Source organism: Indicator indicator, chromosome 13 (assembly GCF_027791375.1).
Source record: "Indicator indicator isolate 239-I01 chromosome 13, UM_Iind_1.1, whole genome shotgun sequence".
Lineage (NCBI taxonomy): Eukaryota > Metazoa > Chordata > Aves > Piciformes > Indicatoridae > Indicator > Indicator indicator.
The window spans coordinates 1,957,873-1,970,572 of NC_072022.1; the positions used below are offsets into that span (position 1 = coordinate 1,957,873).

Sequence of the window (12,700 nt, forward strand, 5' to 3'; positions counted from 1 at the left end):
CAATTAGGAGGAAGCATGGCTGTTGCTGATGGTGTTAGGTGAGAATCCATCCCATCTGTAGGCAGAATTTGAAATATTTGTGTTATTAATGCATTTCCCAAGTTTTGCAGCTTATCAGCAAATTACAGAAGAATATCTTTTTAGCCCATTTTTATTGTCTGTTAACTTTTATGGAAGTAAAATTTTAAGGCTATTTTAGTCTTTTCCACTACACAACTGAGTAATTTTCTTTGCTTCCTGCTCAAACAGCCCCAGCAGTCTGAGCGGTGTTGCCTAGATACTCCATCTCCTGCGGCATCTGTAAATTGGCAATTCAACAGGAGGATTCATATTCTGAAGAAAAGAGAAACGCTGGGGCGGGGAAGGAAAATCATTTGTTAGCTGGTAGCCTGTGTGGTGCTGTCAGTTTTGCTGTTGAGAAAAATCAGTTTTTATTGCCTCTGTTGTATGGGGTTAATCAGGACAGTTGCTGGAATGTTCAGAATTTGGTTGCAGGAGGATTCATTCAGGACAGAAGTATCTTAATGTCTGTCCCCTTCAGGCAAGAAGGGCTCTTGTTTCTGCTGTTTGATTTTTAGTTTTGTCTTCCCCTGGAACATATTTAACAAGCAGTAAGCTTTGAATTTATGTTTAGAAATATGTCTAGCAGTCATATTTCATCATTCACTTTTGCAAGCATGTGCTCAACTTGTGCTAGCTATAAAATTATATATTACAAAGCTGAGTAACTTGATTTGTATATGTATGCAAAAAGCTTTTGTTCATACATTGGTATATAACTTGATCATTTATCATGCATTTTGTTTTCTCTTGGATGTTTACCTTGCCCATCATTTTTTAGGTAAATCTTTTTGCAAAGCACTGATAAATACTTTCCTTTCTTCCTTCCCACAAGTGATCGTTTGAAGGTTTTATTGGTACAGGTTTGATCCTGTTAGAATTCAGTTTTATAAGCAAGGCAGCAAAAGCAACAGAAAGGGCACTGCAGTTCTTGTAGTTCTTTTTGCACAGCTGTTTCTAGAACTTACGAATGAAATAAACAGGTGTCAAGGGTTAGGGCTGGGCTGGCTAAGAAGCCAGTGACAGACACTCTCTATGAAACCCTCTAACTTCCAAAAGGGAAGCAAAGGGGAGAGTAAGGGTGAAAGACTGATGGGTTGGGAAACAAAGCTAAATCAGCTTTAATGAAAGTAACAACAATAAAATGAACTAGGTACAAATATATGCAAAACAATGATACCACTATTGCCGCTGTTGTCATGGACATGAACTGGGGAAGTCACAGTCTGGACTCTGTGGTAGGTGAGAACTGGATTCAGGAGCTAATGGATCAGGATCAAAGGCAGAATGGACATAGTTCTCCTTACTCAGACACCAGCCATTGACAAAGGGGAAAAAAAGGAGAAAGAAGGAGCTTGACCCATCTGATCCCTCAGCTTTATGTTGAATATGATGTGCATGGAATGGAATACCTTGTTGGTCAGTTCTGGGTCACCTGTCCTGTCTGCTCCTTCCCTCAGGTGCCACCTTTTACAACATAGTACACTAGATTTAGTAGTGACCTTGGTGTGCACCCCAATCCTTGGTAGTAACTCCAGCCGTCTGTGTTGTCACTGCTAGGGACAACCGCTGTCAGTGAGGACATGCTGTGAACGTCAGAAAATGCCATCACTGAGGAGAGACTGAGCTGAAGAGTAAAATAACTGAACAGAATTAGCGCTTTTCTAGCTGAGACCAGTGCAACAGGGTTTAAGGAAGATTGTGATTGACAGTTGATTTGTGTTTAGAGGTTTTTTTTTTTTAAGTGCAAAGTTTAGAAAATTGGTAGCTCACCCTGCTATGTCTGTAATAAGCTTAAAACGCTATTTGTTAGTGGATTTAATTTAATTTTCTTCACTTAATTCTTCCATTTTCAGATTGCACTGCTGGGCTGTGGAAACAGTGAACTGTACAGAGTTCTATTGACAGAGGCGCTCCTGTACAGTGACCTCCTGTGCAGGCATGCTGTGAACACAGCTCTGCAGGAGACACTTTCTGACATTTAAGAGAGTTCCTCAGTCGGCTTTTTTATGCCTTTGTCCTACTCAACTTAGGAGTCCAGGCACTCCTTCATACCTCGGTGTTATTGCTCCCTCTTGTGGTCATTGCTGCTGTGGAAGGTGTTTTGCATCCTGAGCTTTGTGGTTCTAAGAAAGTGTAAATATACAATAAACACAAAGCTCAGACTTCTACAGAAGTTATGTGACTAAATTTATCTTCATATATATATATAAATTTTTTTTTGGTTGGTTTTGAGCAACAACTATTCACTGTATTCAGGCTGCAAGCCCTATTAAAACGAGGCCCATCTGGAGCAGAGCTGAGTTATCAAAATGTCTGTACAGAAGTAGAGAGGTGACCATGTGACACTTGTTGAATGCTAGCATTTAACAAAAAATCCCTACAACAGTGGTGTATTTTTGTTGCAGAAGTGTGATTATAATTTATTTTTTACAGGTATCAGTCCCTTTTGATGAGATAGTTTGGGGACTTTTTTGTATATGTGGTTTCCTGAACAGCAATACAGCAGTGAACAGAAACTTTCATGTGTGCAAAATCTGCAGAAATGTTGCATTCTTTCACTGACTCGAATTCTGTTCCAGCACATTAAACTGGACTTCTCTTTGTGTGTCTGTTTCCCAGTTGTTCCTTCAATGCAAGTCATGAATAAAAGGCTTGTGCTGTACTTCATTTTACAGTCTACAGAATAGAAATAAGGCGGTAGTCAAATAGCTTTGACTGTTAAAGGAATCTCAGTCTGTTCAAGGCATTACTTGTGATCAAAAGCAGTCCTTAAATTAACAAAGATTGAAGGGTGGGGAATTTTCACCAAAATTGACTTTGGTCTGATTTGTATCTTAGCTCGAGAGGAGGAACAAAACTCTGCTCTAGATCTGTCTTGTATGTATGCTTTAATTCTTTAATAAATCAGTTTCTACTCACAGGGATTACTGGAGAAGACAATTTTCCTGCACGTTTCTGACGTGTGTCTCTGCCAGTTGTAATCATGGCTTGCATTGCTGGGGTAGTATCTGTTTAGGTGTCCAGTGGTGGACTGTTTCTTCCTGGATAATAGTACAATACTCAAAACAATGACTTCCAGTTTTAATGTGGCCACTGGATACTACTTTCCAGGCGCCATTTAACTGAGGCTACATACACTATTTGATCTGAGGCCCAAAGTAATTAGGAGTAAAGGCTGAGATTCTAGTCAGCATTGTACATTATGAAACTTAAGGGTATCCTTCAAGATCTGCTTAAAATCTTGGTTAATTGAACCCCTTTAGATTGTTAGTGCTTTTGCTTGTGGTGTTAAATTCACAACGCTATTAGTAATTGTATTTAAATAACCCCAGAAATATCTAACAAAGCGGCTTACTGAGAAGCAGCATAATTTCAAGATGACAAGACATCAATTTCCCTGTAGCTCTTTGATAGTTAGGAAGTAGTTAGATTTGTTTTGCATATTTCTAAAAGTCCTGAGTAAGAGCAGATGTTGTCTCCATGGGAAGTAACCTCACACCATGAAATTTCTGAGCTGACATACTTAGAATATTTGACTGTCTTGAGCCGTTTTCCCATATGCTTCTGGAAGTTTTCACTTTTTGCTTTACCTCTCTAGGAAACCTTCTCATCCTCAGCTTGAAGCTTTCATTAAACACATGTCCAAAGGCTCTGCAGCCCGACTGGATGGTTCCCTGAGCAGCCTGCCACGTTACCCAAGTCATTCCTTGTGTGAAATGGGCGAGCTTACACAGACAGGTGAGTTTCCATGGCAGCTCTGTATTTTCTTCTGCTCCATTGAATATAAGAAGGGATCTTCTGTTTTTCTTTATATTGAAATAAAAGCTTCCTATAAAAAAAGCATTTATAATGTTGGTCATTATTAAAGACACTGAGCTGCTGGAACAGGTCCAGAGCACTGAGAGAAGGGTTGTGAACCTCTGCTAGTGAATGTGTTGTTCAGTTTATCTGTACCCAAAGGATGGGGGAGATGGGACATAACTGGGAAGTGTCATCGTCAGGGATTTGACTTTGTAAAAGAAAGTATGCAGAGTGGCAGGGACTATTGTGGTGCTGGGGTATTGGAAATACTAGAGACACAGGATTTGGAACTGGAGAGGGAAACTGGAAGTAGTGCTGGACCAGAGCAGTGATAAAAGGCCATTTTGGAAAAGATCTGGGACTGCTGTGAGCAGACAGTGGAGAACATAAGGGGAAGCAAATGTAAGAAGGAAGACAAATGCATAGAAACAAGTTGCTAATTTGTAAGAAACAGATTTTCAGAGCTTCCAGAGTTCTTGGAATTGTTTGTGTTCCACATGCGTAACATCCACCTGAACTGCTATGAACTGAAATCTGTGTGGGTGTTTGCACTTATTTTTCTGTAGGTATTTATGCCAGTGCACCAAAAAGGAAAATACATAAGTGCTTTCCCAGAAATGTGGAAAAGTACTGTTGCACAGCAGGTTAGAAATGTGGCTGTGGAAGAGTTAGTCATGTGGATTTTTATTTTCTTTCAACATTTGTTAATTGGAAAATTCACATTAATAATACTTTTCTGTTCAAATTCTAACGATCTATTCCATTTTATTCCCACTTGCTGTTACCTGTGCTGCTCTTCTCTTAAATACCAGTTACTGAAAGAACATGTCATGGTGGATCTGGGTATTCAGTGGCTTTGGAGACTGGCTAAGAAAAAATGAAGGAATAGTGAAGATTTGGGAAGTCAGTGTCATTTTGTCTTGCCAACAGCCTTTCAAGGAAACTCTATTATTTAGTCTAACTCTTGATTGTCAAATCCTTGTATGTTTTGGAATGCCATCAGAAGAAATACTTGTGTTAGGCCAGCGTCAAGTCTTGCAAAGTGACATCAGGAGAAATCTAGTTAGGTTACCAAGAAACTCCTAACAGCACGTTGTGTTGAAACTAACTCTGTCACTGCACATAGCTTGTAACTGAGCAGATACTTGGGACTCCCATTGCCTATGGCAACTTCTGTAGATGTTCTAGTGCATAAAGGATTCACGCATGTTGCTTTGCTGCTATAGGAAGATAGCACAAGCAAGGTGGATTCTGGAGTAGAGGTTTTGGCATGTGTAGAAGGACATACACCTTCTACATTTTCAGCTGGATAAAAGCAGAACCTTAATGTAAAAGTTACCACGCACTTTGAGTACTTCCTGAAGGAAGATAGAGAAGGAGGTCGGTGTAATTACTATACTTCACCATGCTGTTTTGTGAGTTCACACACTAATTTTCATTCTCTATTCATTTCCTGACTGCTGGTAATTTTACTGGCTGCCATAAATGTGCAGGGAGCATGACGTTCGCTGCTTGCCTGAAAACCTGCCTTGTGTGCAATCTGGATCCATATTCATTACTGTCTTATTTTTATAGTCATGTTAGATCCATCCAGTCTGTGTCTGTAGTACAAAAAACAACTATTAAACCACCAAGGTTTTAAAGAGGCTTTATGGAACCAGCTTTGTCTTTCTCTATCATAGAATCATTTTGTTTGGAGGAGATCTTTATGATCATCAAGTCCAGCTGTTAACCCAAACTGTGTCCCTCAGCATCACATTTCCACATCTCTTAATTCTCTCCAGGGATGGTGATTCCACCACTTCCTTTGGCAGCCTGTTCCAGGGTTTGACAAACACTGTAAGGAAGAATTTTTTCCTAATATTCGACCTAAACTTCCTCTGACAACTTGAGGCCATTTCCTCTTGTGCTGTTGCCTGTTACTTAGCAGAACACATTGACCCCCACATTGCTTACAACATCCTTTCAGGTACTTGCAGAGAGCAAGAAGATCTCCCCTCAGCCTCTATTTCTCCAGGCTGAGCAACCTCAGGCCCCTCAGATGCTTCTTGTATCTCAAATTAGCTCCTAGAATCAAAGAGATACTGAAGAACAGCAGGTATCATATATTTCTCTCAGTATCCTAATAGGCAGGCACAGGTGAAGTTCAGTTTTGAAGTTTATAACCTTTCAACCAATTGTTAATTTATCAGTAAGACTGCTAGCTGTGTTTTTTTATTTCTCCAGACCTAAGATGATTATAGTCATGTGTGGTAATTTCTTTAAAAATTCTCTTTCAGGGGTTGTGCAGCACTTGAGAAATGGACAACTATTGCGAGAAATTTATATAAATAAACATAAACTGCTGCTGAGTGACTGGACAGCAAAGCAGCTCTACTTGGAGACAACAGGGAAAAGCCGAACCCTGCAGAGCGCTTTGGCACTCCTCTACAGTTTTTTGCCAGATTTTGACTGGAAGAAAATTAATATGAGGCATCAGTGGAGCACCATTTTCTGCTCTGGAAGCTGTGACTGTCCTATGCGAAACCACTACCTGGAAGAGGAGCAGCGCAGACAGTACAGTTTACGGGTGAAAAATGGTGATTTAGAGAAAATCTATGTGGATATGGCCAAGATTGTGGGCATTCCCACCAGGCAGTTGAGAGCTTCGAACCCAATAGATTCTCTCTTGTGCTATTTTTGCCACAACGTCAGTTTTCCGTGTACCAAAACTGGCTGCATTGGTATGGAACACTTCAAAGTCATCAAAAGACATCAGTTGGAGGATGAGAGAGAAAGACAGGAAAAGAAACTTTATTTCTTGTATGCACTGTTGGCTACTCATCCTCTCCTCAACCAGACTGTCAATCGGCTGCAGCGCATTGCAGAAGGCAAAAAAGAAGAAATATTTGTTCTTTACTCTGCACATGACGTCACATTGTCACCTGTTCTTAGTGCCTTGGGCATTACAGAGGCCAGATTTCCTAGATTTGCTGCCAGGTTAGTTTTTGAGCTGTGGCAGGATGGGAAGAGACCCAAAGAATACTTCATCCGTATCCTGTATAACGGAGCCGATGTCACATTCCAGACCTCGTTTTGCAAGGACTATTATAAACGTTCCAGCAAGCCAATGTGCCCACTAGAAAAATTTGTCAGCTTTGTCAAGAGGGATATGTTCTTAATTTTTAACAGCACTAGTTACTATGATGCATGTCGCAGAAGGCCATTGTAGAGAAGCAAGGTGGAAAGCAAGCAAAGTTAATTTGTGTTATCAGTTGAAGTCTGTATTCTGGTTGAGGCACAGTTCAGGTTTGTTATTTCTTGTACTTGGATATGTAAGTACAAAAGGATATTGCTTGAAACAGTCTTCAAATAGTTTTATTTTCATTCAGGCTGCTGATGATCTCCCATATAAGAACAAGTACTGAGGGAGTGTCTGTGTGTGTGCTCACATATGCTGTGCTACCTGTAATGATAAATCCGTGGGCTACTGTAACCTGGATGTTGCTTGATGAAAAGTGAGAGAGGAGAGACTTTTGTTTCTCTGTATTTCAGAGCAATACTTGGATGACAGAACTTTAAAACCAAACCTGTTCTTTCCCCCCCACCCCCACTATCTCACACTCATTTTAAGCAGTTTATATCAAGATCTTTATGAATTACAGGTAACTGCATTAAACTGTTTGTGAGGAATTCTAGAAGCTCCCTACTCAGAAGCATTTTAGTGTTTAGGGGCAGGTCTTTGAAACGAAGTGCATGTGTGCATACTTACTGAGCATGTCCAAATGACCCTGTGCCTTTTTAACCTCACAGACCTATATATACACCTGTCTGTTGTTGCCAGTGCCAGAGAAGGGTGTACTGGAAAATGGATACAAACCCCTCTTCTTTAGTCGCACTTTCAGCACTTTGAATAGTTCAGACACAGTCCAGAAATAAGTAAAAGCTTGTGACATTACAATAGATAACAAACACTAACGTTGCCACTAAACCTGAGTGAGAAGTTAGGATTAGAAATCAGTTTTATGGTGAAGTGTTGGCTCTTTCCTGTTGTGAACTTGTTCAAGCTGCTGTGCTGTGGAATAAATCAGTGTTTTAGGAGTTCGAGATAGTGATTGCTTGAGACAGCTTGACTAAACACTACAAGAATTTTGTAGCTGAGTTAGTATTTTTATGGCCTAGGAAGCTCTTCTTTTGTAAGGTCAGACCTGTACATACTGCACTGTGTGTATTTATAACACAGTAGATCTTTCTTACTTCTTTAGTTAGTAAAGACTTGTGAAGCTCATTTTTAGACATTTTTCCCCTTGATCAGGATGCTTAGACTTAAGAATAAACTGTCTTTTATGGTGACTTGGTATGAGTAGATATGAGAACTTCAAACTGCTTTCATCTCTTTAGAAGAAGTAAATTGAGAACCAATTTTTTAATAGGACTAGGAATTTTGTAATGGTGAAGGTTTTTTACACCTCTAGGAATTATTTAGTCTGTGACTTGTGATTCAATGGTGCTAGCTCATCAAAGAAAACATAACTCAGCCTAAGTTCTCTGACTATTGGCATTCCACACTGTTTTCAGTGCTGCGTTTGAAAGCATTTCTTCAAATAAAATTTTGGGGACTCTTTGTATATTTCTGTGTTACGTTTTTTCTGACTTTTGTTGCTGTTTGCAATAACAAGATCTGTTGGAGCATTGCTGTTTGGTGACCATTTGCAGGAATGTTGCTGAAAACATTATTAAGGGCATATCATTGGTGTTTCAAGTTAGAAAATGTGAACCCTTCATAGCACCTGTAAATGCCACTCGTGGTGTCTCCAAAAGCCTGTACTAGGAATAGCATCTCCTCTTGCATCTTTTGAAGACAGACCACAAAACTAGTTTGTTTTGATTTTCTTCTTCAAACAGATGCCCTTTTTTTTAAAAGGTTTGGAGGTGCAGCCATGAGTTGGAGGAGATGTGGATTTGGACAGATTTCTCATTTGGCCTCAAAAAGCATCGAGACCCCAGATATTAATAGATGTTGTAGCTATTTTACGAACTTGTAGCTTAACTTTTTTGTAGAAAAGCAAAAGTGCACAGATTTTATGGGCTGTGTTCTGCTTGAAGTATTAAGCTGACTTGGTTAAGTTTGATGCCAGGAAATGTGTTCATCTGTACAGTCATGCATCAAGAAAAAGAGTGAGACAGATTGTCAAGGGTTAGGACTGGGCCAGCCACTAAACAAGTGGAAGATGGTCTCTATGAACCCCTCTCCCTTCCCAAAGGCTGATGTGTTGGGAAAGAAACTAAACCATCTTTAATGGAGGTAAACTCATGTATAACAAGTTAGCATGAGATCCTTGGATTGAAGGCAGAAGGGACAGAGTCCTTCTCAGACACCAGGAGGAGCCATTGAAGATGAGGCTTGACCCTGGTTATCCCTCAGCTTTATACTGAGTATGACACCCATGGAATGGAATTCCTTGCTGGTCAGTTTAGGGTCACCTGTCCTATCCACTCCTCCCCAGCAAATGCCACCTCCTGCTTGCTGCCTACAACATGGTACACAAGATTTAGCAGTGACCTTGTTCTGCACAGAAGCAAAGTCAAACAAGAGCCTTTCTGCACCTGATCTTCAGTAGTAACCCTAACCATCAGCATTATCACTGCTAGAAGCAGCCCCTGTCTGAGAACATGCTGTGAACTTCAGAATGTTGGAAATACTGAGCAGAAAAGTCAAATCCTGAACAGAATTAGTTCTGTTCTAAGTCATGCCAGGACACAGATGCAGAAATAACAGATTCTGTTAGTAGCTGCTGTTCCTCATGTTGCCCAGGATGTCATACAATCATAGAACTGTCACAGGTTTGTCCTTTCTGAACATCTAATCGCAATTGATACTGTTGTGTTGAAGAATGATCCTGATAACGGTGATAATAGTAAACATAAACTATTACTGTCCTCTAACCAGAGTTCTCTTTATGCTTAGAGAGGTACAAGAACTGGTATTTCCTTCCTTATTTCCCTTCTCTCTGCCTTTCCTTCATTGTTATCTGTAATCTTACATTGTGTTTTAGAAGAGTAGAGGAGTGGATGTAGGAATACTTCATGCTCTTGCCATCCTTGTTCATACCAAGCACTCCCCTGGTTGTCAACTGCTTACTCCATGGTGTCTGAATAACATCAACAAAATGTTTTTCAAGAAAGTTACTGTGGTGCTGAGCAACTTGAAAAGAACATACAGTATGTAAATAGAGGACCACATGCTGAATATAATGCTTGGGTAGAGAAATGTATAAGAAAAGAGGTGTGGCCATAAGGGAATGGAACAAGGCAAAAGGAGGACTGCACTTAATAGTTGTTGAGGTCTTGTGTGTGTTAGTTTTTCTTGTAGCATTCAGTCTGTAACAGTCAGGGCCAGGTTGTGTAGTATAATGAAAAGGCACCTACAGTATTTTGACTGTTTCCAGTTGTTGTGCTTCCTGGAGACTTTCATCTTTCTTCTGAAGAAGAACAGTTAATGTGAAAATTAACAGGCAAGTAACTTTTCCCCTTTTTAGGGTAAATACAGATCTTGCAGTGTATCCTTAGGGTTTGCTTACTTCAAACAGATGGATACTATGCTGTTAATGAAACTGCTTCAGAGCTCCAACAAGAATAAAAATGATATTTCAGTGTCTCTGCTGTCCAGACAGCTTTGAACATCTCCAAGAGCATAGGCCCCACCACCTCTCTTCACAATCTGTACCAGTCCTCAGTCACCTTTGCAGTGAAAAAACAGCAACTTTCTTTTATATTCAAGTGGAACCTCCTGTGCTTCATTTTGTGCTCGCTGCCCCTTCTCTTGTCACTGAGCAGTGCTGCAAAGATCCCTGTTATTTACAACCTCCCTTCAGATATTTATACACGCTCATGAGATTACTCCTTAGCCACCTCTACTCTGGACTAAACAGCCCCAGCTCTCTCAGCCCAGCCTCATGTAAAAGACACTCCAGTCACTTAATCATCATGGTGAGCATCTCCACTACATTTATCTCTCTTGTACTGTCATAATAAATAGCACAGTAGCTGTTTCACCCCAAATAGCTTTCCACTATGATCAGGTCAGTGGAAAGAACCTGGATTGAGGTATTTAAGGAAAATCTGGAGCAAGATTTTCAAAGGAACAGGGGGGTCAGACTCTTCCTATTACTTAGATGGCTGAAGATGCATATCAGTTATAGCAAAAGGTATCTTTTAATATTTTTGTCCTAATGCTATAAATGTTCCTTTTTTTCCTGTAGTAGTGAGTGAACAAGAACTAATTTACAAAGTTGCTAGCACCTGCTTACCTATGTGTCTGAGGGTCACTGCCTGGGCACTACCAAATCAGTAAGATAACTCTGCCCCCTCCCAACTCAAACTAATTATTCTTATATGTGTGCATGGTTCATTAAGAAAGGCTTTTCTCTTCTAAGCCACATACTCAGAGAATCTGCAGTACTGAAAGAACTGATGTATTTCTGGTGCTGCTGGAAGAACTTCAAGAGTTGCAGAGCTGAGATCCTTCTTGCAAACCTCTGACTTGGCTGTGGTGACAAAATTATAAGCAAATGGCATTATCAAACTTGAATAATTATTAGGTTATAAAGTTGGACCTAATTTATGATGCAATTTGTGAGTGGATTTCTACATGGACTAAAGTAATAATTACTTAACTGAAAGAGGAACTGGTGTGAATTCAGTTACTGTGGAATGGATGAATACCCTTTCTATAGAGAATCTCTGATGAGACCAACAAACTTGGGAAACATTGACTTGTGCAGCTGCACAGTTTACTCAAATGATAGAACGGAAATGAAAAGCTTCTGCTTCAAGAAATGCTGTTGGAGAGACTGGTTTTGCCTTGAAATTGAGGTAGGAGAGGGACATTTTGTTTGTGTGATGTTTAAACATTTTGAGTTCTTGTAGTATGATTTGTTTTTTCCCCTTCATCAAATTCAGCCTATTTTTCAGTGCAGTGCTGATGTACAGTCTCACTCCGATTTGTTTCAGTTCTGGTATGTATAATGGCTTTAGTTTCAAATGCTCTTACCAACATTATGAATGCCAAACACCTTGGTTTCAGCTGTTGTGTTCTAATTTTTGTATCTGGAAGTGCATGAGAAGGCATCTAGATGCAAAATATTTGAATGCAAAATACTACAGAAAAGTTCTTTGAAAATATTGAGCAAGAGATTTGAATGAAAGAAGTCGGATGCCCTCTCGTGGCGATTTTCTGTTGTACAAAAACGGGGAAAGGAATTTTCATCTGTGAATTAAACTTGGGGGGGGGTGGGCAGGGAAGGTAAACAGATTCGTGCTGAAATTGCAACACGGGAGAAAAGTAGAGTTAAACCCCGGTAAGTTGTAGATAGATTTCATCCTGCAGTCCAAAAAAGGGACCTCCTTCTCCATTGTTTAAGAGAATGGTTGTTTATTTAAAGAAGATGATCAAAACCTTATGGAATGAAATAGGAATAATGATGACAACTGTGATGGCTCTTTTGAAGAAAGTCAGTTGTGTTGCTGCACAGAGGTATATTCTCCAGGTTGCTACAGCTTTGCTGTGCTCTGTGTCAAATTTGATTCTACTCTTTTCAGCAGAGCAGCTTTTGAAGTTAGTGAAGCCTATAGTATATGGGATTGTAAAACAGCATATTTATTTAATCCCTGTTGGTTTGCTCTTTTGGTCTTGAGTTTGCCTTGTGGTTTGGTTGCTTTCCCTTTTCTGCATGGAGCTATGCCACATGTGCATACTATGTTGGTACTTAAGTGGTTGAGATGTGACAGACTCTGAACTTTGCAAAGTTCCTTGAGACTGAAAATAAATACCATTAAGCCCCTTTTTTCCAAAAGT

The 12,700-nt window shown here is 39.9% G+C and overlaps 1 protein-coding gene across 2 annotated transcripts in view; it reads left to right on the top strand.

Moving 5' to 3' along the window:
* The window catches only part of PXYLP1 (2-phosphoxylose phosphatase 1), a 34,726-nt gene extending 27,651 nt beyond the window's left edge, over positions 1–7,075 (top strand). For both annotated transcript variants that reach the window (XM_054386157.1, XM_054386158.1), the window contains exons 4-5: positions 3,662–3,801; positions 6,144–7,075. In XM_054386157.1, the coding sequence (XP_054242132.1) occupies positions 3,662–3,801; positions 6,144–7,075 (1,072 nt within the window). The remainder of the gene's footprint in view (positions 1–3,661; positions 3,802–6,143) is intronic.
* The last annotated feature ends 5,625 nt before the right edge of the window (positions 7,076–12,700 follow it).